This window comes from Nipponia nippon, unplaced genomic scaffold, assembly GCF_047370975.1.
Source record: "Nipponia nippon isolate SJK-2023a ecotype South Korea unplaced genomic scaffold, ASM4737097v1 scaffold_4, whole genome shotgun sequence".
NCBI classification, from domain to species: Eukaryota; Metazoa; Chordata; class Aves; order Pelecaniformes; family Threskiornithidae; genus Nipponia; species Nipponia nippon.
This window is the reverse complement of record NW_028262358.1, coordinates 126,778,085-126,805,280: the sequence shown is the minus strand read 5'-3', so window position 1 is coordinate 126,805,280 and position 27,196 is coordinate 126,778,085. Positions and strand designations below refer to the sequence as shown.

Sequence of the window (27,196 nt, the reverse complement as noted above, 5' to 3'; positions counted from 1 at the left end):
CCCCCGCCTCCGTGCTGGAGCCCAGCAGAAAGCAGCGCCGCCCAGCAGGGTCCTGCCCGGTCCTGGAGCCCAGCCCAGGGCCTGGGGCCCGGGGTCTGTGCCGCGGCCGAGGGAGGGGGCTCCCGCTCTGCCCTTGGCAGGTTCAGCCAGCAGCGGAGCGGCGCTGTGTCCCTGCGACAGCCCCGGCACCCCCGGGCCCCCCAACACCCCTGGCCCCCGACACCCCTGGCCCCCGACACCCCCGGCCCCCGACAGCCCCGGCCCCCGACAGCCCCGGCCGCTCCGCCTCCCCGCCGGAGGACCCTGCCCCGGGCGGTCCCTGGGTCCCCTCCCGCCGCTGGCCCCGCGGCGGCCGCGCTCTGCCGGTGCTGCGGCTGCAGCCCGGTCCGGCTCGGCTCTGGCAGAGCGAGGCCCGCGCGGGGCCGGGGCGGGGCCGGGGCGGGGCCGGGGCGGGGGCGGGGCGCGGGGCCGGGGCGGGGCGCGGAGTGCGAGCGGCGCGGGGCCTGGGGCGGGGGCGTGGCGTGTCGGTCTGTGGGCGTGCCCATGGAGATGAGCGGCGCGCGGGCTGCCGGGACCCCCTGGCGCCGGGTCGGCGAGGGGCAGCGTGTCGCGCGGGCGCGGCGCGGGGTGTTCGTGGCGTCGTGTCGCGGGGCGCGTGCGGCGCGGGTTGTTGTCGTGGTCGTGGTCGTGCGGGGTGTCGTGTGCGTGCGCTGAGTGTGTGTGGGCGGGGGTGCGGGGGTGTGGCGGGGCGTGGGGGTGCATACTTACCTGGCAGGGGAGACACCATGATCAGGCAGGTGGTTTTCCCAGGGCGAGGCTCCCCCCCTGCACTCCGGGTGTGCTGACCCCTGCGATTTCCCCAAATGCGGGAAACTCGACTGCATAATTTGTGGTAGTGGGGGACTGCGTTCGCGCTCTCCCCTGGCGTGGCGGTGCCAAGGACAGACTGTTACCCCTGTATTTCCCTGTTTTTCCTTCTTCCCCGTTCCCCTCTGCAGCCTCTCGCTCCGTCCTGTCCGGGGCCGGGTCCCTACCGGCCCGCGGAGCCACAGCTCGGTGCTGCCCGCGCTCCGCCGCGCAGCCCTGGGCCCTCTACCCCCGCGGCCCCCCCCCGCGGTCCCGCCACCCGTCTCCGGGTCGCTGCGGGCGGCGGAGGCGTCGCTGCCGCTTCCCGCCCGGCGCTGCCCCGCGACGGCCCCTCCCGCCGGGCGCCCGGTGACCGCGGTGCTGCACCGCCCCCGGCCCCGCCCCGGCCCCGCCCCGGATCCTCCCGCCGCCACGCTGCACGCGCCCCGCTCGGTCGCCGCCGCCGCCGCGGAGCCGCCGGCGCGCACGTGGAGCCGCCATGGGCCGCCTGGTGCTGCAGGACGGGGCCGTGCTGCGGGGCCGCCCCTTCGGGGCCGCCGGCGCCGCCGCCGCCGGGGAAGTCGGTGAGCGGGGCCGGGCCGGGCCGGGGCGGCGGCGGACGTGGGGGGCGGCCCGAGCCGTGGGGCAGAGCGGGGCTGGCCGGGGCGCCGGGGGACGCGGCCGGGGCCGGGGCGCGGGTGCCCCCGCCGGCGGGACGGGGGGCGGCCGGGGTGCTCCGTCCCCGCCGACGCGGCCCCTCTCCCCGCTCCCGCAGTCTTCCAGACCGGCGTGGTGGGCTACCCCGAGGCCCTCACCGACCCCTCCTACACGGCGCAGATCCTGGTGCTCACCTACCCGCTCGTCGGCAACTACGGGGTGCCCCGGGACGAGACCGACCCCTTCGGCCTCAGCCGGGTGAGCGGCCGGGGCCGGGGCCGGCGCCTCCCTGCAGCGGTGCCGCGGCCGGGCGCGGAGCTGCCAAACGCGGGGGGCCGGGGCGGGGGGCGCCAGGCACCGGGGCGGCACACGACGGCAGGCAGGGCTTTGACCCCGATGCCATCAGCGGGGCCCGGGGTGCTCCGGCCCACCGTGCTCCGGGAGGGGCCGGGGAGACCCCCGTGCTCCGGGATTGGGGTGTGCGGGGAGCAGGGCCGTGCGTCTGTCCTCGCCGGGGCTCCCCGGCAGGACGGGGGTCCCAGCCCCCCAGGGCAAGGCAGGGACGGGGCAGGGCAGCCCCCGCTGCCTGCTCAAGGGCCCCGATCCCTCCCAGCCCCTCGGCCTCCGCGCTGCCCGGCCCAGGGCTGCCCCGGCCCCCGGGGCAGAGTCCAGGCCCCGGTGCAGCAGCCCCGCGTCGGGCCTCCCCACGCTGACCCCGGGGGTCCGTGCTGCCCAGCCCCATCCCGCACTGCAGGCCAGGAGCCTCTGGCCCTGCCCTCGCTGCTGGCAGCCCTCTCTGGGCCGGGATGTGCGGGTCCCTGCTGCGGCCCCGCAGGCCCTGCTCCCAGGAACCGGAGCCCAGATCCCATGGGACAGGACCCGCTGGTGTGGTTGGGGCTCCCTGGTGAGGCTGTGGCTGGGGCGAGCGGCGCTTTCCCGTGTGCCGGTTCACGCTGCGGCTGAGCCAAGCTGGGGGGTCCTGCGGTGCGGGCCGTGCTGGCCCCTGGGTAGGGGGCTGCGGTCCAGCAGCGCCAGGGGCCTGGGGCTCCCAGAGCCAGGGGCTTGGCTGGACCAAGCCTTGGCTTGCAGGGACACGTTGGGAGTGGCGACAGCCCAGCATGCTGCGTGGGGTGGTAGCGGGGGCTGGTCTTGTGCCGTGGGGTCCCTGTCCCCAGGGATGGCACACGCGGGGCTTCTCCTGGGCCGGTGACCCCCCACCCGGCCGTGTTCACCTCCCGCCCCCACAGTGGTTCGAGTCCAGCAAGATCCACGTGGCCGCACTGGTGGTGGGCGAGTGCTCGGAGACCCCCAGCCACTGGAGCGCGTCCCGCTCCCTCGACCAGTGGCTGAAGGAGCAGAACATCCCTGGGCTGGAAGGTGGGACTGGGGAGACCGCGGGGCTGGGGTGGGAGCTGTGGGGCCGCTGAGGGGCTGAGGCCCGGGGGTCGGCGAGCTCTAGACCAGACCTGTTCCTGCGCTGGGATTTGCCCTGCCAGGGGCTTGACCCGCTGTTGGTGTTGGGGGTGATGGTGTTGCTGGGGCGCAGGGTCCTGCTCGGGGTGGGACGGGGCTGCGGGGTGGTTTCTCACGGCCGTCCGCAGGCGTGGATACTCGGGCTCTAACGAAGAAGATCCGTGAGAAGGGGACGCTGCTGGGGAAGCTGGTGCCAGATGGGACCCCCGAGAACAGCCTCTCCTTTGAGGACCCCAACAAGCGGCACCTGGTGCAGGAGGTGTCACTGAAGGTGGGGCTGGGGGCTGGTGCTGTGGGGGAGCCTGGGGGTGGCTGGGGGTGGTGAGGGGGCCGGGGGGTGGCTGAGGGGGCTGGAGCTGGGCTGGGGCCATGGGTAAGAATGGCCTGGGGCCTGTGCTGGGGGACAGCTGGGGGCCTGGCACTGGACTGGGGGGCATGGGGGGTGGCTGGGGGGGCAGCTGGGGCTGGGGAGGTCCTTGCTGCGGAGGGCTGGTCCCAGCCTGGGGGACTGAAGCGATCTGCACCCCCCCCTCCTGCAGGCGCCCCAAGTGTTCAACCCCGGCGGGTCGCTGCGCATCACGGCGGTTGACTGTGGCCTCAAGTACAACCAGGTGCGGTGCCTGTGCGAGCGGGGGGCGGCCGTCACCGTGGTGCCCTGGGACCATCCGCTGGACCCCGCAGGTGGAGTGACGGTGGCCAGGGGCTTCCCGGGGCCCTGCCAAGGGGTGGGGGACAGGGCCTGGAGCAGGGGCCATCTCCTTGGCTGGTGCTGGGGGCAGCGGGGAACCACGTCCCACTCCATGCCGTGGGGTTGGGGAGCCTTGATGTCGTCCATCCTGGGGGCTTGGGGCCCTCAGTGGGACCCTGCAGGGATGGGGGGGTGTAGGCTCGGGGTGCCTTGCTGTGATTGGGATGGGGGGCCCTGGCCCGTGGCATCAGGGTGCCCTAATGTGACCCTGCATGGGGGCCATGGGACTGGGGTCCTTGCTGCCACCGGGACGGAGGTTGTGGGGTCAGGGCACCTCGGTGTGACCCTCCTGGGGTGTCGGGGGGCTGTGGGCTTGGGGTGCCTCACTGCTAGGCTGATGGTAGCCAGGAGGCCCTGCTGTGACCCTGCAGGGCCTCGGGGGGGCCAGGCCCCACTCTGACCCCGCTGCTGTCTCGGCCCAGACTTCGACGGGCTGTTCATCAGCAACGGCCCTGGGGACCCACAGCTCTGTCAGGAGACAGTGTCCAACCTGCGCCGGGTGCTCGATGCACCCCAGCCCAAGCCCATCTTCGGAATCTGCCTGGGCCACCAGCTGCTCTCCCTGGCCCTCGGCGCCCGCACCTACAAGATGAAGTGAGCAGGGTCTGGGTCCGGGGCTGGGGTCAGGGTCACTGTGGGGTCCCAGCTGCCCGGGGCTGCCTGACACCCGTCCTGCCACCCCAGGTATGGGAACCGTGGGCACAACCAGCCGTGCCTGCATGAGGACACGCGGCGCTGCTTCATCACGGCACAGAACCACGGCTTCGCAGTGGAGGTGGGCAGCCTGCCGCCCGGCTGGGCCGCGCTCTTCACCAACGCCAATGACGGCTCCAACGAGGGCCTCATCCACGAGCACAAGCCCTTCTTCAGGTGGGCACAGGGTCGTGGCTGGGGGGGCCGGGGGGGCACAGGGCTGTGCCTTGCCTGACCGCCTCCGCAGTGTCCAGTTTCACCCTGAGCACCGTGCCGGCCCCACGGACCTGGAGGGGCTCTTCGACATCTTCGTGGCGGCAGCGCGGGACCTGCAGAGGGGAGAGGGCAGCGCCCGCACAGGTGAGTGCGAGGCGAGACGGGGCAGCCGGGCCCTTGGGTCCAGGGCGGCGGGGCCGGGGCCGTGTGCGGGGCCAGGCTGTGTGCGGAGGCTGCAGGCAGGACCCTGGGGCAGGGGCTGTGGGCGCTGTGCAGGACTGTGGGGCTGGAGCTGCGCACAGGGGTGTGTGCGGCCCCGGCCCCAGTGTGACCTGTCCCCCTCCAGTGCGGGAGCGCCTGCGGGACTGGCTGACCTATGACAAGGCGCCGGCGGGGGGCCAGGATGCGGCCCGGCCCCGCAAGGTGCTGATCCTGGGCTCCGGCGGCCTCTCCATTGGGCAGGCAGGCGAGTTTGACTACTCGGGGTCGCAGGTGGGTGCCCACCCCGGGGGCACGGGGGGTGGTGGGGATCACCGGGGGACGCAGGCCTGGGGCCACGAGCTGCGACCCTTCTGCTTCCTGTAAGGCCATCAAAGCGCTGAAGGAGGAGAACATCCAGACGGTGCTGATCAACCCCAACATCGCCACGGTGCAGACATCCAAGGGGCTGGCGGACAAGGTCTACTTCCTCCCCATCACCCCTGAGTACGTCACCCAGGTGAGCGCTCCAGGGCACCGCCTGGGAGGTGCAGGGATGGGGGCTGCCGGGAGGGTAAAAGGCTGCCTGGGGGGCTGTGGGGTGGCGGAGGGGCTCGTACACGGAGGGCTAGGGGGTGGCAGAGGGGTGCTTGGGGGGCAGCACAGGCACGGCGGCAGCTGGAGGGCGCAGGGTGCGTTCTGCAGGGCTGCCGTGGGTCCCTGCCCGCCATCCTGTGCCCCCCAGGTGATCCGGAATGAGCGCCCCGACGGGGTGCTGCTGACCTTCGGGGGACAGACGGCCCTCAACTGCGGCGTGGAGCTCACCAAGGCGGGCGTGCTGGAGCGGTACCGCGTGCGGGTGCTTGGCACGCCGGTCGCCTCCATCGAGATGACAGAGGATCGCAAGGTCTTCGTGGAGAAGATGGAGGAGATTGGGGAGCATGTGGCACCCAGCGAGGCTGCTGCCTCCCTGGAGCAGGTCTGGGGTCGTGGGGCAGGGTGGGGGCAGCTCCTGGGCAGGGTGCTGTCCTCCCTGCTCCCATCGTGACCCCGTTGCTCTCCGCAGGCACAGGCAGCAGCCGAGCGGTTGGGGTACCCAGTGCTGGTGCGCTCCGCCTATGCCCTTGGGGGCCTGGGCTCTGGCTTTGCCAACACCCGGGAGGAACTGGTGGCATTGGTGAGCCAGGCCTTCACCCACACCTCCCAGGTTCTGGTGGACAAGTCCCTGAAGGGCTGGAAGGAGATCGAGTACGAGGTGGTGCGAGACGCCTACAACAACTGTGTCACGGTACGGGATGGGGGGAGACCCCCCAGGCCTCTGCTGGGGGGGAGTTCACGGAGGAGCGGGTGCTGGGGGGCGTGGGGTCGGGGGCTCCCGCTGGACCCCGTCCCCAGGGAGGGCTCCCCAGCCCTTCCTGTGGTGCCAGCACAGCCGCCGGCTGCTGCTGGGAGCTGCGCCCCTTGAGCCAGACCTCCCACACCCGCTGCGCTCTGCGGGCGCTGCAGCGCATGGGGTGTCCCGGGGGCTCCTGTTCAAGCCCTGGCTGCACAGGGGAGCCCCCGCCGGTCCACAGGGCAGGGGAGGAGGCGGTGGGAGCCAGGAGGGACCTGCCTGGGGCGGCAGCAGCCAGGGGCACGTGTGGGCAGCACGTGAGGGTCAGGGCCTCAGCAGCCCATGGTGACCCCCCTGCTGCCAGGTGTGCAACATGGAGAACCTGGACCCGCTGGGGATCCACACGGGCGAGTCCATCGTGGTGGCGCCCAGCCAGACCCTTAACGACACCGAGTACTTCATGCTGCGGCGCACGGCTGTGAAGGTGGTGCAGCACCTGGGTATCGTGGGCGAGTGCAACATCCAGTTTGCCCTGAACCCTGAGTCGGAGCAGGTGAGCGCGGCCCCCCGAGGGCCCTGGCTGCGGTTCCCCCTCCCGGGCAGCCCTAGGGGAGCCCGGCTCCCGGTCCTGCCCTGCACTGTCCGCGGGGCTGTGCCTCACTGGCCTCCCTGGCCCCTGGCCGTGGCACCTGGCGTCCCTGGGGCCAGAGGGTCTCACCGTGTCAGCGACTCAGCCGGCCCCCGCGAGTGCAGCAAGGCGCTGGGTCTTTTGGTCCCAGCGCCGTGTGCATGTGCAGTCCTTGGGCAGCCTCTGCCCAGCTCCATCCCGCCACAGCCATTGGCCGTGGCTGCCCTCCCCCAGCCCGGCTGCCCTCGCGTTTGGTCCCTGGTGCTGTTTGTGCCCTCCCTGCGCTAGTGGCTCTTCGGTGCCAGCCGAGCACCGGGCAGCAGGGAGCTGTGCTGCCGGCACCCCGCCTTGTGCCGCAGGGGCCGCATCCTGCGCCACCCCACTAACCCTGCCCGCCTGCTGCCTGCAGTACTACATCATCGAGGTGAACGCCCGGCTTTCCCGCAGCTCAGCACTGGCCAGCAAGGCCACTGGCTACCCCCTGGCCTATGTGGCTGCCAAGCTGGCCCTGGGCATCCCCCTGCCCCTCCTCAGGTAAAATGGCACTGCTGTGGCATGGGATGGCGTGCTGCCCTGGCCAGCCTTGCGCCCCCGCCCCCAGCAGGACGGCCCCGGCGCTGACCCCTGTCCCCTCCTCAGGAACTCCGTCACCAACTCCACCACAGCCAACTTTGAGCCCAGCCTGGACTACTGCGTGGTGAAGATCCCGCGCTGGGACCTCAGCAAGTTCCTGCGTGTCAGCACCAAGATCGGCAGCTCCATGAAGAGTGTGGGTGAGCACCAGGCGGGTGGGCAGCACGGGTGGGCAGCGCGGCGGGTGCGGGGTCTGGCCACTCATGGCCCTGTCCGCAGGGGAGGTCATGGCCATCGGGAGGAACTTCGAGGAGGCTTTCCAGAAGGCGCTGAGGATGGTAGACGAGAACTGCGTGGGCTTTGACCATACTGTGAAGCCGGTCTCGGACATGGTGCGCACTGGGGGTCTGGGGCAGGGGTCTGGGCTGCCAGCGCAGTCGGGGGGAGGCGACTGTCTGCCCCCCTCACAGCCCCACTCACCCCCCGGCCCGGCAGGAGCTGGAAACACCAACGGACAAGCGGATCTTTGTGCTGGCAGCTGCGCTGCGGGCCGGCTACTCCATCGAGCGGCTATATGAGCTGACCAAGATCGACCGCTGGTTCCTGCACAAGATGAAGAACATCACGGACCACGCGGTGCTGCTGGAGTCGTACCGTGAGGAGCAGAGCACCATGCCACCCGCTGTGCTCAAGCGGGCCAAGGAGCTAGGCTTCTCCGACAAGCAGGTGGCCCTGGCTGTGCTCAGGTAATGCGGGGAGGGGGCAAGTCCCACTCTGCACCCCAGCCCCTGTCCCGGCGCTTACCCTGCCCCTCGCAGCACCGAGCTGGCCGTGCGGAAGATGCGGCGCGACCTGAAGATCCTGCCGGTGGTGAAGCAGATCGACACCGTGGCAGCGGAGTGGCCAGCCCAAACCAACTACTTGTACCTGACCTACAACGGCACCGAGCATGACCTGGCCTTCCGTGAGCCCCACGTCATGGTCATCGGCTCCGGCGTTTACCGCATTGGCAGCAGTGTCGAGTTCGACTGGTGTGCCGTTGGCTGCATCCAGGAGCTCCGCAAGGTTGGCTGAGCCCCAGCACCCCGCGGGGTCGGTGGGTCGGGCATCCTCGGTCAGAGGACGGGGCTGGGGAGGAGCAGGGCGCCCCAGGGGGCCTCACCTCATCCCTCTCCCCCTGCAGATGGGCTTCAAGACGATCATGGTGAACTACAACCCCGAGACAGTGAGCACCGACTACGACATGTGCGACCGCCTCTACTTTGATGAGATCTCCTTTGAGGTGAGTCGGGCGGGGTGAAGGCTGCCGTGGCCCCCGTGGCCCCTGTCCCAGCCATCCCCCTGCCCCATGTGGTGCCGCAGGTGGTGATGGACATCTATGAGCTGGAGAACCCTGAGGGCGTGATCCTGTCCATGGGCGGGCAGCTGCCCAACAACATCGCCATGGCCCTGCACCGGCAGCAGTGCCGCATCCTGGGTACCTCCCCGGAGGCCATCGACTCGGCTGAGAACCGCTTCAAGTTTTCCCGCCTGCTTGACTCCATCGGCATCAGCCAGCCCCTCTGGAAGGAGCTCTCTGACATGGAGGTGGGGGGCGTGGGGGGCCGGTGAGGGCAATGGGGCTGCCCGAGGGGGGCGCTGGCCCTCGGCACATCCCCTGAGGGTGCTGGCTCTCTTGCAGTCGGCCAAGCACTTCTGCTGCAAGGTGGGGTACCCCTGCGTCGTGCGTCCCTCCTATGTGCTGAGCGGCGCCGCCATGAACGTGGCCTACTCGGACAGCGACCTGGAGAAGTTCCTGAGCAATGCCGTGGCCGTGTCCAAGGAGCAGCCCGTTGTCATCTCCAAGTTCATCCAGGAGGCCAAGGTCCGTCCAGGAGGCTGCTCCAGCCCCAGGACGCCCCTGCTCCCCGTGAGAACCCTGTTCCCCTCCCCAGCGCTGGGCTGTGACCATGTTCCTGCTCACAGGAGATCGATGTGGATGCGGTGGCCTGCGATGGCGTGGTGGTAGCCATCGCCATATCGGAGCACGTGGAGAATGCTGGGGTGCACTCAGGCGATGCCACGCTGGTGACGCCCCCCCAGGACATCACCCCCAAGACACTGGAGCGCATCAAGGCCATCGTCCACGCTGTCGGGCAGGAGCTGCAGGTCACTGGGCCCTTCAACCTGCAGCTAATCGCCAAGGTACTCCAGTTGGGGGGACTGCGCCGGGCCGGCACAGCGCTGGTGGGAGGACACCCTGCAGCCCCAGACGAGCCTCATGCCATCCCGTCTCCCTCAGGACGACCAGCTGAAGGTGATCGAGTGCAACGTCCGCGTCTCCCGCTCCTTTCCCTTCGTCTCCAAGACCCTGGGGGTGGACCTGGTGGCTCTGGCCAGCCAGGTGATCATGGGTGAGGATGTGGAGCCCGTGGGGCTGATGACGGGCACGGGCATCGTCGGCGTCAAGGTGAGCGGGGGCCATGGGGGCCGGGCTGGGGCGCGTGGCCGGGCTGGGGCGCATGGCTGGCAGCCCCTGAGCCCCCCCTTCCCCCAGGTGCCCCAGTTCTCCTTCTCGCGCCTGGCGGGCGCTGATGTGGTGCTGGGTGTGGAGATGACCAGCACAGGTGAGGTGGCCTGCTTCGGGGAGAACCGCTGCGAGGCTTACCTGAAGGCCATGCTCAGCACTGGCTTCAAGATCCCCAAGAAGAACATCCTGCTGACCATTGGCAGCTACAAGGTGCGTGGGGCCGGGGTGGGGGCCGGGGCCCCCCGCTCCACCCTCTGACTGGCCTTGGGGTCGTTGCAGAACAAGAGCGAGCTGCTGCCCACGGTGCGGACCCTGGAGAGCCTTGGCTACAAGCTGTACGCCAGCCTTGGCACCGCCGACTTCTACACCGAGCATGGCATCAAGGTTGGGGCTGGGGGTCTGGCAGGGGCGGGGGGCTCCCTCAGGGGATGTGCGGGGCCCTGACGGGCGTCACTGCTGGCAGGTGATGGCCGTGGACTGGCACTTTGAGGAGGCAGACGGCAGTGAGGCTGGCGCCCGGGAGACCCAGCGCAGCATCCTGGACTACTTGGCCGAGAACCACTTTGAGATGGTCATCAACCTCTCGATGCGCAACTCGGGGGGCCGCCGGCTCTCCTCCTTCGTCACCAAGGGGTACCGCACCCGGCGCCTGGCCGTCGACTACTCTGTGCCGCTCATCATCGACATCAAGTGCACCAAGCTCTTTGTGGAGGTGGGCTGGGGCGCGCGAGGGCCCGAGGGATGTGAATGCAGGGGAGGGAGCAAAGCGGGGGGCTGGGTAGGAATGTCCTGTTGTGGATGGTGTGGGACGGCTGATGTACACGGGCATTGCTGTGGGAGGGTCATTTTTGGGGTGCGGCTCAGGGAGATGTCCCCCTCCTGGCCCCGTTGCTGAGCTCTGGCCCCACACGCCTGTGCAAGACGGGTCCTGCCTCACAGCTGCCATCTCCGCAGGCACTGGGCCAGATTGGGGCAGCCCCCCCGCTGAAGATGCATGTGGACTGCATGACGTCCCAGAAGCTCATCCGCCTGCCAGGTAGGTGGGACCTGGGCCACGGCAGGGGCTGGGTGCTCCGAGGGCCCAGCACGGAGGTGGGGCAGCACTGGGAGCTGGGCTGGGGGCTCCAAGGGTGCTGCAGGGAGAAGAGATGTTTCCCTGCGCTGCCGGGGTGTCCTGCCTCCCCCACGGCTGGGGTCTGCCCGTGCTGACACTGCTCCGCTCCCCAGGCCTGATCGACGTCCACGTCCACCTCCGTGAGCCAGGCGGCACCCACAAGGAGGACTTTGCATCCGGCACAGCAGCCGCCCTGGCCGGGGGTGTCACCATGGTGTGTGCCATGCCCAACACCAGCCCCGCTGTCACCGACGCTGCCTCCTTCGCCCTGGCGCAGAAGGTGAGGGGCTGCCGCTGCCTGGCCCGATGCCTGCGTCCCCTCCCCAGGTGCTGAGGTGCTGGCTGCAGCCCCCCACGGCGGGGCTGGCCCCAGCCCAGCACCCACTGCCTCTCGTCCCCCCAGCTGGCCGAGGCCGGGGCCCGCTGCGACTTCGCCCTCTTCCTGGGGGCTTCCTCGGAGAACGCTGGCTCCCTGGGCTCCCTGGCCGGGGCGGCCGCCGGGCTCAAGATGTACCTGAACGACACCTTCTCCAGCCTGCGGATGGACGACGTGTCGCTGTGGATGGAGGTGAGCCATGGCGGACAGGGGCTGGTGTGGGGCCGGACCCAGCTCCCGGCACCGGCACCCACCGACCCTGTCCCCCCTCCAGCACTTTGAGCAGTGGCCACGGCACCTGCCCATTGTGGCGCACGCGGAGCGGCAGACGGTGGCCGCTGTCCTCATGGTGGCCCAGCTGTACCAGCGCCCCGTGCACATCTGCCACGTGGCCCGCAGGGAGGAGGTGAGCAGCAGGGAACTCTGGGCCCCAGCGACGGGGCGCAGGACTGTTCGGGGCCACCCCTCACTGCGGCTCCCTCCTCCCCACGGTTCCCCCAGATCCTCCTTATCAAGGCAGCAAAGCAGAAGGGGATCCCAGTGACATGCGAGGTGGCCCCGCACCACCTCTTCCTGTGCCGGGACGACCTGGGGCGCCTCGGGGAGGGCCGAGCGGCCGTGCGGCCGATGCTGGGCACCCGCCAGGATGTGGAGGCGCTCTGGGAGAACATGGACACCATTGACTGCTTTGCCACGGACCACGGTGAGCCCTTGGGGATGGCGGCCGTGGGGCGGGAGCATGGTGTAGGCATGGTAGCAGGTCACCCAGTGACCGGCCCCGTCCTGCAGCCCCCCACACGCTGGAGGAGAAGCAGGGGCAGGAGCCACCCCCCGGCTACCCCGGCCTGGAGACGATGCTGCCGCTGCTGCTGACGGCTGTCTCTGAGGGGCGGCTTACCGTGGAGGACATCATCCAGCGCCTCTATGAGAACCCCCGCAAGATCTTTGGGCTGCCTGTGCAGGAGGACACCTATGTGGAGGTGGGTCCCTGCCCACCCACCCTGGATTTGGCCCTGGCCCCGGCCCTGGCCCCACTGCCTTTGACCCGCTGTCCTGGCAGGTGGACCTGGAGCACGAGTGGATCATCCCCAGTCACACGGCCTTCTCCAAGGCACGCTGGACGCCTTTCGAGGGCATGAAGGTGAAGGGGACGGTGCGGAGGGTGGTCCTGCGCGGGGAGGTTGCCTACATCGATGGGCAGGTAAGGCCCCAGGTACCATTCCCCCTGTATCGTAGGGGGTCCCGCAGGCCCTCTGGGGCCCCCCCAGCCCCGGGGGCCCCCACCACTGGCCCCGTCACCCCCATGGCTGCAGGTGCTGGTGCCCCCTGGCTATGGGCAGGACGTGAAGAAATGGCCCTCGGGAGCCGTGCTGGCGCCACACACGGCCCCCGCCAAGGAGAGCACGAAGGTACTGGGGTGCGCGGGGCTGGGAGGGGGGGTCCCTGCCGTGCCCCGGCTCCAGCTCTGCCTCTCATTGCAGACCCCTGAGCGGCCCCGGCATGTGGTGGCCAGTGAGACGCTGCGCAGCCGAGCCTCCAGTCCCCGCCGGGCCGGCCCTGGGGGCGAGGGGCGCTTCCACCTCCCCCCTCGCATCCACCGGGCCTCCGACCCCGGGCTGCCAGGTACGGGGGCAGGCAGAGTGGTGCGGCAGAGCGCGGCAGGCGGGTGGCGGGGCAGCGAGCGTGCTGCCCCAGGGCCGGGTCTGGGGCCGCGGCTGGGCGGCCCTGCTGACGCCGGCCCTTGTGTCCCGTTCAGCGTTCCGGAGGCTGGGAGCCGCGCACCGCCCGGGCGCCCGAGGCACCGGTAATGTCGCGGGGGGACTCACTCAGACAATGAGACGCGGCCGTACTAATGGCACTAACCGCAGCCGATGAGTGCATCCCCTCCCCCAGGTGCCACGCTGGCCCCGGGCCACCCGTGCCGCCCTGGCGCGGGCCCCTTTGCCCACTGTGTGATGGGGCTGGGCACCACGGGACAGGGCATGGCTGCACCTGCCTGCTCCCCTCCCGCCCCGGCCTGCGCGGCACCTCGGGGACCCCTCGCCTGCCAGTGTGATTTGGGTTGCGTCCGATCGGGTTTTGTGGGGTGTGTGGGGAGAGGGGCGCAGCCCCGTGCTGTGGCTTGGCCCGCACAGTCTCCGGGTGGCCGTGGCCCCGGTGCTGTGCCCCGCCGTGCTTTTGCCCAGTACTGCAAGTGCCAGGAGGGCTGTGCCGTGCTGGCAGCACCCTGGGAGAGCGGGGCCCCAGGTGCTGCAGCCGCCTGCACCCTCTCTAATGCCATCGCTTCCCTCTCCCATCCCAGCCGATGACGCTCGTGAAAAGGCTGGCAGGAAGGCAGTGGAGGCAGGTGAGTGCCATGGGATCTGGGGGCCGGTGGCAGGCGAGCTGGTCGGGCTGTGGGACCACCCGCCCAGGCTGACCTGGCTGCTCTCTGTGCCACAGATCCAGCTGCGATCCAGGACAGCTACTTCTACCCACCGGGCCCCTTCCCGCGCCAGGCATCCCCCCAGGGTGTGCCCCACTTCCAGACCTCCCCGCTGCTGCACCCCCTCGTTGGGCAGCACATCCTCTCCGTCCAGCAGTTCTCCAAGGAGCAGGTGCCCGGGCTGGCAGCGGGCGCTGGGGCCGTGGGCACCCGGACGAGCGTGGGGGGTGCGGTGCCTCGCGCGCCCCGGCTGAGTCCTGGTGCCACGCGCGCCCCAGCTGAGCTGCCTCTCCCCGCAGATGTCGCATCTGTTCAACGTGGCACACACCTTGCGCATGCTGGTGCAGAAGGAGCGGAGCCTGGACATCCTCAAGGTGAGCTGGGTATGGGGCAGCTATCCGGCCCCCCAGGCACCCCGAGCGAAGCCTGGGAGACCCATGCTGGGCGCGAGGGCCTCTGGGCTCCCTGAGGTAATGGCACGGCCCCCGCAGGGCAAGGTGATGGCGTCCATGTTCTACGAGGTGAGCACGCGGACCAGCAGCTCCTTCGCGGCAGCCATGAGCAGGCTGGGTGGCTCCGTCCTGTCCTTCTCGGAGGCCACCTCCTCGGTGCAGAAGGGCGAGTCGCTGGCCGACTCTGTGCAGACCATGTGCTGCTACGCCGACGTGCTGGTGCTGCGGCACCCCCAGCCAGGCGCTGTTGAGGTGAGAGGGGCTGGTGGGGCCGTCTCCTGCCTGCGGCAGGGCTGGGGGGCGGCTGCTTCCTCCCCTGAAGGCATCGGGGTCCCTGCCCGAGTGGCAGGGACAGTGGCCTGTGCGATGGGGCAGGGCCATGTTCCCCAGCGGTGCGGGCTGGGCAGGCATCAGGGGCAGGAGCCAGGTCCTGCCCCTGTGGGGCTGGCGGGGCCGCGGCCTGCCTGCGCTCGGCCCTGCCTGCGCTCAGCCCTGCCTGTGCTCCCAGCTGGCCGCCAAGCACTGTCGCAAGCCTGTGATCAACGCTGGGGATGGGGTGGGGGAGCACCCCACGCAGGCACTGCTGGACATCTTCACCATCCGTGAGGAGCTGGGCACCGTCAACGGCATGACGGTAAGGCACTGGGGGGCCGGGGGGGCCATGGCTGCCCCCACCACGGTGCTGCGGGACTGAAGGGCCCTGCCTGGGGCTGACCGCTCTCCCCAGATCACCATGGTGGGCGACCTGAAGCACGGGCGCACGGTGCACTCCCTGGCCTGCCTGCTCACCCAGTACCGCGTCAACCTGCGCTACGTCACCCCCCCCGGCCTCCGCATGCCCCCTGACATCACCAGCTTCGTGGCCTCCAAGGGCATCAAACAGGTGAGGAGGCGGGGTGGGGGGCCCGGGCCCCACGCCCCCCCCGGCCCCGCTGACGGTGCCGCCCCAGGAGGAGTTTGGGAGCATCGAGGAGGCGCTGCCAGACACCGATGTGCTCTACATGACCCGCATCCAGAAGGAGCGCTTCCGCCGGGCGGAGGAGTACGAGGCCGTGAGTACGGGGCGGCGGGAGGGGACCCCGGGTCTCGCCCCGGCGTGGGGGCGGCCGCCTTCCGCCCTGCGCGGGGTGGGGGCTGCCCTGCGCGGGGCTGAGGGCTGCGCCCCCTCCGCCCCCTCCCCGCAGTGCTTCGGGCAGTTCATCCTCACGCCCCACATCATGACCCGGGCCAAGGAGAAGATGGTGGTGATGCACCCCCTGCCCCGCGTCAACGAGATCAGGTGGGGGGGGCTGGGGGGGCTCTGGGGGGTCTCGGGGAGATGCGGCTGCGGTGCGGTGGTGGGGGTCTCGGGGGGGGGGGGCTCTGGGCGTTTCGGGGCGATGGGGGCTGGGGGGGTGCTGGGGGGGTTCGGGGGGGGGGGGGTGGAGTGTGGTGGCGGGGGTCTTGGGGGGGGGGGCTCTGGGGGTCTCGGGACGATGGGGGCTGGGGGGGCTCTGGGGCTCTCGGAGCGGTGAGGCTGCAGTGCGGTGGCGGGGGTCTCGGGGGGGGGCGTCTGCTGTCTGTGCTGGGGGTCCCTGCTCCGCTCCGGGGGTCCCGGGGGCGGTGCCCATGGCTGACGTCACTTCCGCAGCGTGGAGGTGGACTCGGACCCGCGCGCCGCGTACTTCCGGCAGGCGGAGAACGGGATGTACATGCGCATGGCGCTGCTGGCCACCGTCCTGGGCCGCTACTGAGCCAATAAACGCGTCACGGCCGCGTCATCCTGCGCGACGTCACCGCGCCGGGGCGGGCGGGCCATGGCGGCGCTGCGGAGGGGCTGCGGGCGGCTGCTGGCGCGGCGGCCGTGGGCTGCGCAGGCGCTCACCGCCGGTAAGGGCCGGGGCGGGCGGCACCGGGCCGGGGCGGGCCCCTGCCCCCGCAGCGCCGGCCCTGCCCAGCCGGGGCCTGCCCCCTCCTCCCCCGCGCCCGGGGGCGCTGTGGGCCCCTCTCCCCGCCTCACCCCCGCCCCGCAGAACGCCCATCCCCCCCCGCCCCATGGAACGCCCGGCCCCTCCCCCCGCCCCATAGAACACAGAGCCCCGGCCCCCCCGCCCCATCCCCTCCAGCCCCTGCCCCCCCTGCCCCGTAGAACACAGAGCCCCGGCCCCCCCGCCCCTCCCCCCCAGCCCCATTCCCCCCCACCCCATAGAAAGCCTAGCCCTTGCTCCCCCCGCCCCATAGCACACACAGCCCCGGCCCCCCCGCCCCATAGAACGCCCAGCCCCTCCCCCCAGCCCCATTCCCCCCGCCCCATAGAAAGCCCAGCCCCTGCCCCCCCGCCCCATAGAACACAGAGCCCCGGCCCCCCCGCACGCAGCCCCTCTCCCTCTCTCCTGCTGCAGCCCCTCACCCCCTGGGCCGGGGCCCCCTCGCCCTGCTGCTGTGGCGCTGTCCCCCCCGGGGGAAGCCGGGCGGGAGCCCCCCAGGCAGGGCTCGGTTCCCAGTGCCTCTGGGGCCCCTCCTTAGCAGGGAGGAGGTGCTGCCATTCCCCCAGGCCCGGCGGGGAGCAGGGCCCTGCCGTGTGTCCCACTGCGTGAAGGGCCCTGGCCCGCTCCAGGCTCGGATCTGCGTCGGGGGCCTGTGCTGGAGGCAGGAGGGCTAACGGGGGGCTGTAAAGAGGCACAGCCTCAGAGAGACCTCCTATGGCTCGAGGGCTCACCCCAAAATCCTGTGTGGAGGCTGTTCTGGGAGCCCTGCGCCCCCCGGGTGGGGATGGATGTGGCACTGGGGGGCTCAGTGGGCTGCAGCCTCCACCCAAGGGCGCGGCCAGCGCAGCACGGGGCCGAGCCTCCCCCAGGTGGGCTGCCAGTACGCGGCAGCAAAGGCTTTGGCTTGCGTGGGGTGCAGTGGTGCTGCCTGGGAAGAGCCCCTGCCTCTGAAAGCTTCCTGGGGCCCTGCATGGGTGATTTAATCTCCGTAACCATCTTGCTGTTGGCAGGGCTGGGAGGTGCCATAAATCTGCCCCAGCTTTTGCAGGCAGCTCCCCGTGCCCCAAGGACGCTCCCCCTGCGCGGGCAGCTGCTGCAGGCAGGGATGCTCCTGCCCACACTGGCCCAGGGCTCACAGTCCTGAGCAACAGGCAGCTCTGCCTCCCTGCTGCCCACCCCGCGTGGGGCTGAGGCTGGTTGGCAGGAAAGCCCATCCTGCCTGTGCCCCGCGTGCACGGAGCCGTGCAGGGGTGCGGGCTGGCTGGGAGCGGGGTCCCTGCATGCTCCCCTCAGCACGCCCTGCCTGCAGCCTTGCCTGCTGCCACTGCTCCTCCATCAGCTTTGCCGCTTGCAAGTAGCCAGCCCAGGACGCTGGAAAAGCACAGCCGTGGGGTCTGGGGGTGCCCTGCTGTGCCGGGGAGCCATTGTGGGCGCCGGGGGGCTCCACATGGTGTGCGGCCGCTGGCCCTCCTCCTTGCTGCCTGTGGGGGTGGCGGCACGTTGCCCTGCCTGCCAGGCTGCTGGGGTCCTGCCAGGCCACCTCACTGTTCCCGCTGTTATTTTTATCTGATTTGATGGAGTCTATTGCCTGGCACCTGCTGCACTGTGCGCTGTGCATCCCTCTCCTCGCTTCCTGGAGGGAGGCCAAGGTGGAGCTGGGAGGGCTGCCCAGGACCAGCCCTCGCCCTCCCCGGCAGCCCCTGCCGGCTGCTGTAGCAGGCTTGGTGCAGCCCGCAGCCCTGGGCTGGCTCTGGGCTCCAGCTCTACCTGTTGCTTCTTCATGTCGGAGCTGGCCCTGCCACGCTGAGGCACAGCCCCCCAGTTCCTTGGGGCCCTGGCAGGCCCAGGGAGCACTCACCGTGCCCGTGGGGGTGCACAGCCGCCTGGCACGGCCACTCTGTGCGAGTGGTCGGCCCAGTGCTGGATGCGGTTCCTGAGGCTGAGAAGAGGCTCTGCCTTCAGTCCTGGATGTCTCCCTGCCTGTGGTGGGGGCCCAGGCCCAGCCTCTGTGCCATGGTGCAAGGCTGTGGCAGTGGGAGCACGGCCATTCCTCCGGGGCAGGGGCAGCGCTGCTGGAGGCCGAGCCTGCCTGCTCTCCTTGTAGCTCTAGCAAGGAATTCCTCTGTCCGAGGCCAGGCTCGGCCCCTCGCCGCTGGCCGTGCTGTGGTCCGTGCGGAGGAGGCAGGCTCTCCCGGGCCCTCTGGCCTGCGCTGGGCAGCCACAGGAGGGCTGGGCAGATTCCAGCCCTGCCTTCGCTTGCTGCTCGCGGAGCCGCCGGTGCTGCCGTTCCCCCAAGTGGAGCAGAGCCGCCAGCTGGGGCCAGGCCAGGGAGTTTTGCTGGCAGTTGGCTGCGCCTGGTGTGTCCAGCTGCGCTCGCCTGCCGAATCCCTGTCCTGCCTGGCGGGGAGGGCCGCAGGGTCAGGCGGGGCTTTGCCTCCTGCATCCCAGGCCAGGATGCCGGCAGGGCCTGGGCACAGCGGGCAGCAGCACGTGCCCGCGGCAGTGACCTTGCTGTCCGTGCCTGCGGAGAGCAGCCCTGCGCTCCCGTGGTGGCGATGCAGCCTCCAGCTGCCAGCCGCCGAGGCCCGCGGGGGATGCAGACGGTGTGGCCTACTTAGGCTTGGGCCTGCTTCAAAGTCCTGTGGCTGCAGGGGCAGCAGCCTGCGGGATCGGCCAGGCACCCCCCGGCTCCCGGGCTCAGCCTGGCTGGGGGCAGCACGCTGCTCGCTGCCTCCTGCCTGCCCGCCGCACCGCTCTGCACCGAGCAGGCAAGAAGGTGCCTCCCCGGGGCTTGGGTGGCTGCGAGCTGGGGAACGCTCACCCTTCTCGCCGGCTGCATCCAGCGCGCCTGTGTGGGTGTGGGGCCGTGCGCGTCGGCTCTTCCCAGCCCGGGGCAGGACGCTGCAGTGGCAGCAGGGCCCTGCAGAGCTGTGGGGTCGGCCAGGCGCTGGTTCCTGTGTTTGTGGCGTGGGGCACAGCTGTGGGCTACAGCCCCGCACTGGAGCTGTGGCAGGGCAGTGCTGGTGTCACCCTGGGGCAGGCACCATGCGGGTGGCAAGCGGCGCTGGTGCCAGCCTGGGCGAGCGAAGTCCTTGCAAGGGGCTTGATCCGGCCATGCTCCCCGGCCCAGGCAGGGGTGCACAGACAGGCCTTCCCCCCCGGCAGCCCTGGCATTGCTTCGTCACCGCCGGGCACCGCGCCCGGAGCCTTCGGCACTGAATGAGTAACACCGGCGGTGCTGGTTGCGCTTTCTCAATGAGCACCGTGCAGGGGGAGCCTGCCTGTGCCTAGTGGGAAGGCTGCCCGTGGGAAGCAGGCAGCCAGTGCTTCTGCCGTGCTGGCCTGGGGTTGTTTGCCTGCTGCGATGCCATGCCCCTCCGCTGCGGCGGCCCCGTGGGCTGTTGGGGCCTGCTCTGCTGCTGCAGAGGGGTGCAGTGGCTCTTAGGGCCTGGGGGCAGAGCCTCAGCCCCTGGGGGCTGCGTTGGTCTGGGGTGGGAGATGGAGCCAGTGAGATGGTGGCAGGAGATGCTGCCAGGAGCGCAGCAGCTCCGTGGGGCTGCAGAGCCCGGGCCAGCCCTCCCAGCCCTGCCGGGGCACGTCCAGCCCTGGATCGCTGGCCTTGGCTGGGGCCCCGGCTCCCACCTGGCCTCCTGGGCCACCTCCAGGCTCTGCTGGCCACCACAGCTGTGCTGGGCCAGGTCCAGCCCGTGCCCACAGGCTCCTAGGGGCCATGCTGTGGCCCTGGTCTGTGTGGCTGGGGCGAGGGGCTGGGGAACCAGGCCCACAACTCTCCCCTCGTGTGTGCCATCTGGGGACAGTGCTCGCAGGAAGGCACGATCCGGCTGCGGGCGCTGGGCGGTGGCAGGCGCGCTCCCCTGGCGCAGCCTGGGGTCTGCGGCTCTTGGGCTGGGACCTGCTTCCCACGGTGCTGCTGGGGGCGGTCACAGAGACCCATGGCCCTGGGAGAGAGGGAGTTGGTGGCAGGGGCTGGGCCCTGCTGAGGATGCACCCAGGGCTGTGCCACCCTGAGTGTCCTCGGCCCACCATGCGGTGAGGAGCTGCTTGTGGAGACTGTCTGGGGAGGGCTGGCCCGCAGCCGGCGGTGCCGGGAGGAGGGGGGACGCTGGGAACACCGCTCCCCGAGATGAGGGCTTGTTGGGTTCAGGGTTTCCAAGAATGGAGCAGAATCACAGTGGGGCTGGAGACCTGCCTGGCAACCGTCCTGGGAGGGGCAGGGGGAACAAGCAGGGAGCCTGCAAAGGCCGGGGGAAGGAGCACTGGGCCAGCCAAGTTGCGTCGAAGAGGTCAAGGGTGTAGGATGGAGCGGGAGCTGCCAAAGGCCCAGCTGAGCGGCACCCCGCAGGGGACGTGCACAGCAGGTCTCTCACACTGATATGGAAACAAGGCAAGAAGCCATGCCAGCAGCCAGGCAGCAGCAAGGAGCTGGGGCCGGCCCTGGCACCCAGCGAGGCTCACTGGCCTTGTCCTGGCTGCTGGCGGCAGCGGCGCTGCCGGGCAGGAGAGGCATAGGCGGAGAGCAGCTTTCCAAGGAAGGGGACCGTAGTCGGCAGGGTTTGCGTGGTGCTAGGGGAGGTTTCGGGGAGCGCAAGGCCTGGGCTTGGGAGAGGCCGCAGCAGGCAGCGCGGGCAGCATCCAGGTGGGCTCTGCCCCAGAGGCCCCAGGCACTGTGGGCCCTGGGTGACGGATCAGCGCCATGTCAGGGGCGTGGGGAGGTCGTGCAGCCAGGCACTATTTTGGCCAGAGACGCTACGGCATCCCAAGAGCAGCCCAAGGCCACCGTGGGAGGGCCTGTGCTGCAGAGCGGGCATGGGCAGGCTTGGTGCAGGGCGGCAGGGGGGCGGCGTGCCGGGACGGACCCCGCAGGGCCAGAGCAGGCTGAGGCCTTCCCAGGGGCAGCGGGGCCGCAGGCAGGCAGAGGCAGCGCTCGGGCCGGAGGACGCAGCTGTTGTCAGGGCGCTCCGGGCTCTCACCCTGCCCCAGTGCGCCGCGGCCGCCTGAGCGGGCTCTGCTGGTCACAGGGGCGCTTATGGGAGCTGGAGACGTGATCGCGCAGCAGCTGGTGGAGCGGCGGGGGCTGCATGGGCACCACGTCCCCCGGACCCTGAAGATGATGGCGATCGGCTTCTGCTTTGTGGTGAGTGCCGGTGCACCGTGGGCGCGCGGGCTCTGCAGCATGTGTGTGGTGGGCTGGGATGGAGGGCTGGGATGGAGGGCTGCTTTGGCAGGGTGAGGCTGTGGTGCCTGGGTGTGAGCTGGGCCATCCTGGTGCCACCTCCAGCAGCCGTGGACAGAGCCAGGTCCCCTCAAGGAGGAGCGCCTGTTCCTGCACTCAGCTGCGGGTGTGGGCACCCCTGGCTGTGCTACGGGGTGGGACGGGGCCAGCAGCCGCTGTTCGTGCAGCCCGGGCCCCCGGGCCCATCCCTGCTGCTGGTGCCAGCCCCTGGGGAGGTTTCACTTGGCAGGAGGGTGACTCCCCATCCAAGGGTGCAAATGTGCTTTGCTCTGCTGTGTGTGACGAGGCCGGATCCTGACCCATCAGCTCCTGTGCTCTGGGTGGGCAGGTGCTGGACCCAGTGCCCTGCACTGGTGGCTCGGGTAGGGAGGGCCCTGGGCGGCGCTGGCACAGCTGGGGTCCCCCCACCACGAAGTCCTGCCCGGTGTATCGGGCGTGAAGCCCTGTGGCTGCCCTGCTGGAGCAGGGCCCTGGCTGCCCTGTGCTGGTGCTGCCTGGCGGTGCGCTCTAGGAGGGGCAGGGAGGGCTGCGGGCGTCCCTGCGTCCACTCTACATGGGGGGGCTGCCCCACGGCGGTGTGAGGCCCAGCAAGGGAGCGGCACATCCCAGGAGGGGGCAGGACAGGCCCCCGTCCCTGTGTCCCAGGGCTGGGGCAGGGCCGTGTAACCAGCTCTGGGGACCCCCAAGCCCTGACGCCCCGTGGCCTGGGCGAGCAGGACGCTGCCCCTCACCACCCGGCTCCTGCAGGGCCCTGTTGTGGGCGGCTGGTACAAGATCCTGGATCAGCTCGTCCCAGGGACTACAAAAGTTGTGGCTGTGAAGAAGATGGTCCTGGACCAGGTCAGTGCCATGTGGTGAGGGTGCCTGTGCGGGGCTGGTGCAGCAGAACGGGGTGGTAGGTGCAGCCATGCGACCGTGGGCAAGTTTCCGTCCCTCTCCGAGCACCCCCGCTTGGGTGGTGCCAGGGGATGGTGCCCAGGACCTGCTCTGCGGAGTTGCTGGGCTGCAGCACGCAGGCCCTGGGGCACCAGGCGGCTCAGCCCTGCAGCCCAGAGCATCTCTGCTCGGGGGATCCGTGGGGAGCTGCAGGGAGCTGTGAGGAATCCATGCTTTACCCTTGCTGCCGCTGTTCTGAGGCTGTTGAGAGCTGCCGTCTCCCTTCTCTGAAGCAGAGCATGGGAGGCTGGGCAGTGCCATCCCTGGTGTCCCCGCTGCGGAGGCGGGGTCCTGGGGACAGGGACCCCCGTGCTGCCCTGGCTCCTGCCCTTCTCCTGAGGCTGGGGCCAGCCCCGATGCTCTGGAGGGCTGGGACGGACAGGGTTGTAGAGGGGCTGCCCTTGGCCTGGTCTTGGACCCTTCCAGAGGCCCCATGGTTGCCCGTCCCTCCATGTGGCTCTGTGCTGGGGAGCAGGAGGCCGAGTAGCCCCAGGGCAAAAGGCAAGCTGGTCCTGTTGCCCCCCGCCCCGCCACGCACTCCCTTCGCCCCATGCTGTGGGCCTGGCTCCAAGCGCCACAGGCTCCTTGGCGCTGGGCCCCAACTCCTCTCTTGCAGGGGGGCTTTGCACCATGTTTCCTTGGCTGCTTCCTTGCCATCACAGGGGCAATGAACGGTCTGTCGGCAGCAGAGAACTGGTCCAAGATCCAGCAGGTATGTGCTGCTTCCCCGGGGCAGCGTGGGGCCACGGGCAGCCGGGGCGCCTTGGCAGCTTCTCCCGGTGCACCGGCGCTGCCGGCTGCTCCATTTGTGGTCCTGCCTGTGCCCAGGCGAGGCCCCCTCCCAGCACCAACTGCGTGCCCCCAGCCCTGCCATTGCACTCCCATCCTCATAGCCTGGCCCACAGCTCCGTTGTGCCCTGGCACCCCAAGCACAGAGCCAGGCTCTGTGGGCACCCCACAGCCAGGATGGGGAGGCGTCCACCCCACTGCTGTGGGGCATGTGCTCTCTGCTTGGCCGAGTCCCGGGCGTGCGCGGTGCCAGTCCTGCCGGGCTCAGCACTGGGTGCCAGGGCCCTGGGGGCATCGGGTGCCTGGTGCTGCCAGTCCTCCAGGTGCTGGTGTCAGGGCTGCTCCCTGTGGCACAGCTCTCTGGGGGTCCCGCCTGGGCCGGGGCAGATGGTGACTGGTGCCATCCAGTTCCCCACGCACCATCCGCTCTCCTGGCTGCGTCTCCAGAGCCATTACCGAGATGGCTCCCATTAGCAGCAATTGCTGGAAACCAGTGCAAAAGCTGAGTCAGCGTGTCCGGAGCGTGAGTCACCGGGGAGCGAGTGACCACCTGCCATGGGATGAGGCAGACCAGAGGCAGTCGCATGGCTACCGGGGGGTGCACAGCACCGGTGCTTGCACACCGACGGCTGCCGGGGCTGCGCAAAAAGGGCCCCAGCCCCGCTGTGAGCTGGGGATGGTGCCCCAGCTGGGCTGTCAGCCGCTGCCCCGGGCCGGAGCTCTGCCTGGGGTGCCGTCACCCCGGGCTCAGTCCTCTGCGTGGGTGCACCCGCCCCACCAGGCACTGGCCAGCTGCCCGCAGGCTGCGGGTGTGCGCCAGCAGAGACCTTTCCTGCCCCCGGTCCTGCACTGGAACCCAGGGAGCAAATCCTGGGGGAGGACTTAAGTTACCTCTTCTTTCTCCCAGCGTTGCGAGAGCAGCAGCCAGGGTACAGGGGGTTTTGAGACGCCCCAGAGGTGCACGTAGGCTGGCCCTTGGCACAGGCAGCACCCCCAAGCGCTCCCGTCTGCCCCAGCTACGTCGTGACCAGGTCGTGCCATGTATCTTGCCTTGCCTCCCCCAGGGAAACCCGCAGGGGCCTGAGCACGGTGGTGGGTGATGCCTGCGGGCCGTGGCTCCTGGCCGGTGCCCTGCCCTGGGAAGGGGCTGGGCTGGGGGCCGGGCAGTGGCAGCTGGCAGCCACCTTCACCCCTGGCTTGGGGTGCATCCATCTCTCCCCACACAGAGGAAGTGTCAGCAGAGCATCCATCACCCCTGCGCCCGCTCTCCCCGTCCTGGACTGCCGGCCAGCACCAGGAGGAGTCCGGGCTCCCGGATGAGTCACAGCCGGGCTGGACGCGGGACTCATCCTGCTGCTGTGGGGCAGAGCTGTGGCACAGCCGCGGGTGCGGCATGAGGACAGGGCAGTGCCTTGGGCTCCTAGGGCAGCTGCCCCGGCTCGGTGCCCCACTCCGTCCGTGCCCCATGGTGCCTGGGAGGGGGCTCAGGGGATGCGGGGCCAGGTGGGGGCTCGCAGCCTGCCCCTGCCGTGCCCACTGTGCCCGAGTCTGCTGCAGGTGCCCTAGCTCACCTCCTGCGCCTTCTGCCGCACGCCTGCCCTGCTCCCCTCCCGGGCTTGGCCGAGCAGAGCGGCCTGGGGCAGCTTGGGCCATGTCAGCGGCAGGGAGGGCTCGTGGTGGGGATGGAGCAGTTGTGGCCACCCTCTCCCTGCCACCCTATGCTGGCCCCACATGGGCACGGCTTTGGGAAGGGGGCAGGCAAGCAGGCAGGGGCTGCGGGGGGCAGAGGGGATCTGCCCCGTGCCTAGCTGGAGCCGACGCAGAGGCGGGAGGATCACAGTAGGGGGACAGTGGCCCTCTGCATGCTCTGCTCTGCCGCCATCGCAGGTTGCAGGCATCTCTTTGGAGATGCTCCTGCGCCGTTCCTGCCGGTGCCAGCTGTGGGCCCGGCCGCTGGAGCTGGCCACCCTCGGCAGCCCCAGCCTCTGCCTGCGGCAGCGGGGGCCTCCCCGGGGCTCTGCAAGTGGCTGCCCCTGGTGGGGCCGGGGCCGGGGCTGGCTGCGCGGCAGGGCTGGGCGCCCACGGTGGCTGGGTGGCAGCAGGGCAGCTCTGGGCACTCACGGCCTCCCTTCTCTTCCAGGACTACATGGACGCCCTGCTGACCAACTACTGCGTAAGTGCTGGCGGCAGCCGCAGGCGGGTCCGCGCTCCTCCCCGTCCCAGTGCCGGCCATGCCCCTGGCTGGGGCGGCCCAGCTGGGCTCCCCTGCGCCCCTGTCCCCCGAATGCCTGGGCATGGGATGGGGGTGCCAGCAGGGCTCCTTCACCACCGTCTCCTTCTCTGCCCAGATCTGGCCACCAGTGCAAATCGCAAACTTCTACTTCGTGCCCCTGAAGCACAGGTAGTAACGCAGGCGTGGCCCTGGCTCCCTGGCTCCCGGAGCCCGCGGCTGTGGACCCTGTCCCCTCTGTCCCCAGGCTGGCCGTCGTCCAGTGCGTTGCCATCGTCTGGAACTGCTACCTCTCCTGGAAAGCAAATCGGATGTGAGGGGGAAGCCGTGTCCCCTCCCTGCCTCCCGTGCCCGCCTGCTGCCTGACTCTGCCGCACCTCCGGAGCCCTTGGAAAAGGCACCCGTGGCTGGGGGGGGACGGGATACACAGGGTGCGGGCAGCACCCGTCCTGCTCCCTCCTCAGGGGACCTCATCACCTGCAGCTATGGCCCTCACTGCTCGCAGGGACACGTAGAGAAGATGGCGACGGGTCTGCCCTGAGATGGGCCGGCAGCCTGCCATGCCATGGGGCAGCTCTGCCCCGCGGTGTGCTCCTCCATCCGTGCTCGCTCCCGTCCCTGGCCCGTGGCCCCGCACTTGGGGCGTTCCTGCTACGGCACTGGTCTGTCCTTCCCCAGTGGCAGATCCAGGGAGGGTGAGGAGCCAGAGCGGTGGGTGCTGGTGCAGGGCCTGGGCTGGCCATGCTGTGGGTCGGGCGCTGCCCTGCTCGGCGCTGGGGTCGGCGCTGCCTGCCCCGGCCTGGGCTGTCTGCCCCGCACCTGCGGCCTGCAGCACCCACTGCTGCAGTTTGGGTGCGCTGCCCCTGAAAACGGGTTTCTCTGTAGCTCTGCTGCGGCCGGTCGGAGCACCCAATAAACGGCGTTTTTCCCTCTCGATTCTCGTGACACTTGAGTTCGCGGCGCTCTGTCCCATGCTGGGGGCTGTGCAGAAGCAGTTTCAGGCCGGTCGTTCCTGTACAGAGCTGCTGGCAGCCCTCCTGTCCCCACAGTGTGCTGGGGACCAGAGCTGCTCTCCCCGCTGACAGGCAGGCGAGCAGGGCCTTGGGGCAGGGGCAGAGCGATGGAGCTGAGCGTGCGGCCGTGGTGGTGGCGTTGCGCGCGGGGCTGGGGCACTGCGGTGCTGAGCGGCTCGGGTGGCTGGGGGTGGGCTACCCTGGCTGCCTCGGTGAGGGGAGGGGGGGTCTGGCAGAGAGGATGGTGACTTAGGGGGTCACCAGGTCGCATTGTGGCTGTTTTGTGGGGTGTGATGGTGCCTCCGCTGCGGCGGAGCCGTGGGACAGGGCGAGCTGCACCCAGGGGACACAGGCACGGGGTGCAGGATCCTCGCGGCGCTCACGGCATGCTTGATGCAGGGCTGTGCAGCAAAGGCGAGATTGGAGGCAGGGTCTGTCTGAGGGCTGGGGCTGTGCCAGGGCCACATCTACCTCTGCCTTGCCTGAGACGAGCCTGTCTGTCCTGCCTGCAAGGAGTCCCACGATGCTGCTGCCTGCCTGCCTTGCTGCCTCATGGAGACCTGCATCCAGGCTCGTCCTACACAGGCAGCGAGCAGACATGACCTGCCTCACGCAGTGCCGTGCCCAGCGTCTCCTGACCAGGGTCTCCAGAGCAGAGCTGGTGGGACCACGGTGGTTAATCCCACCCGGGGGCCCCAGCCCCGGCCCCCTCGGCTGCGCTGCTGCAGCCCTGAGCAGCTGGACGGAGCCGTCCCCACGTGCTGCC

General features: G+C 70.5%; 2 protein-coding genes and 1 non-coding gene across 5 annotated transcripts; all 3 read left to right on the top strand.

The window, feature by feature from the left end:
- The first annotated feature begins 760 nt into the window (after window positions 1-760).
- Window positions 761-924, top strand: LOC148053560 (U1 spliceosomal RNA). The gene has a single exon (XR_015709028.1). It is a non-coding gene; the product is annotated as a U1 spliceosomal RNA (small nuclear RNA).
- Window positions 925-1,290: 366 nt separating this feature from the next.
- Window positions 1,291-16,001, top strand: CAD (carbamoyl-phosphate synthetase 2, aspartate transcarbamylase, and dihydroorotase). Of its 2 annotated transcripts, XM_087774021.1 has the most exons (45): window positions 1,291-1,430; window positions 1,622-1,761; window positions 2,751-2,880; window positions 3,105-3,247; window positions 3,516-3,657; window positions 4,147-4,318; window positions 4,409-4,594; window positions 4,665-4,777; window positions 4,980-5,125; window positions 5,220-5,351; window positions 5,577-5,810; window positions 5,898-6,119; window positions 6,529-6,717; window positions 7,202-7,326; window positions 7,432-7,565; window positions 7,645-7,757; window positions 7,861-8,111; window positions 8,184-8,430; window positions 8,549-8,647; window positions 8,728-8,952; window positions 9,047-9,229; window positions 9,331-9,549; window positions 9,647-9,814; window positions 9,902-10,084; window positions 10,154-10,258; window positions 10,338-10,586; window positions 10,829-10,910; window positions 11,102-11,268; window positions 11,392-11,556; window positions 11,639-11,770; window positions 11,866-12,067; window positions 12,154-12,344; window positions 12,425-12,565; window positions 12,678-12,773; window positions 12,846-12,987; window positions 13,121-13,168; window positions 13,667-13,711; window positions 13,807-13,961; window positions 14,089-14,163; window positions 14,281-14,493; window positions 14,750-14,875; window positions 14,969-15,124; window positions 15,192-15,293; window positions 15,426-15,520; window positions 15,872-16,001. In XM_087774021.1, the coding sequence occupies exons 1-45, from the start codon at window positions 1,346-1,348 to the stop codon at window positions 15,972-15,974; spliced, it is 6,771 nt and encodes a 2,256-aa protein (XP_087630147.1). In that variant the 5' UTR covers window positions 1,291-1,345; the 3' UTR covers window positions 15,975-16,001. The 2 variants fall into 2 exon arrangements, with proteins under 2 accessions (XP_087630147.1, XP_087630148.1); XM_087774022.1 differs by lacking the exon at window positions 13,121-13,168.
- MPV17 (mitochondrial inner membrane protein MPV17) lies at window positions 15,952-26,351 on the top strand. Of its 2 annotated transcripts, XM_087774023.1 has the most exons (7): window positions 15,952-16,110; window positions 21,248-21,363; window positions 22,210-22,302; window positions 23,015-23,110; window positions 25,328-25,360; window positions 25,536-25,588; window positions 25,665-26,351. In XM_087774023.1, exons 1-7 carry the CDS (start codon window positions 16,038-16,040, stop codon window positions 25,732-25,734), a joined length of 534 nt encoding a protein of 177 aa, XP_087630149.1. In that variant the 5' UTR covers window positions 15,952-16,037; the 3' UTR covers window positions 25,735-26,351. The 2 variants fall into 2 exon arrangements, with proteins under 2 accessions (XP_087630149.1, XP_087630150.1); XM_087774024.1 differs by lacking the exons at window positions 25,328-25,360; window positions 25,536-25,588; window positions 25,665-26,351 and adding an exon at window positions 24,095-25,317 and having other exon boundaries at window positions 15,995-16,110.
- Window positions 26,352-27,196: the final 845 nt, after the last annotated feature.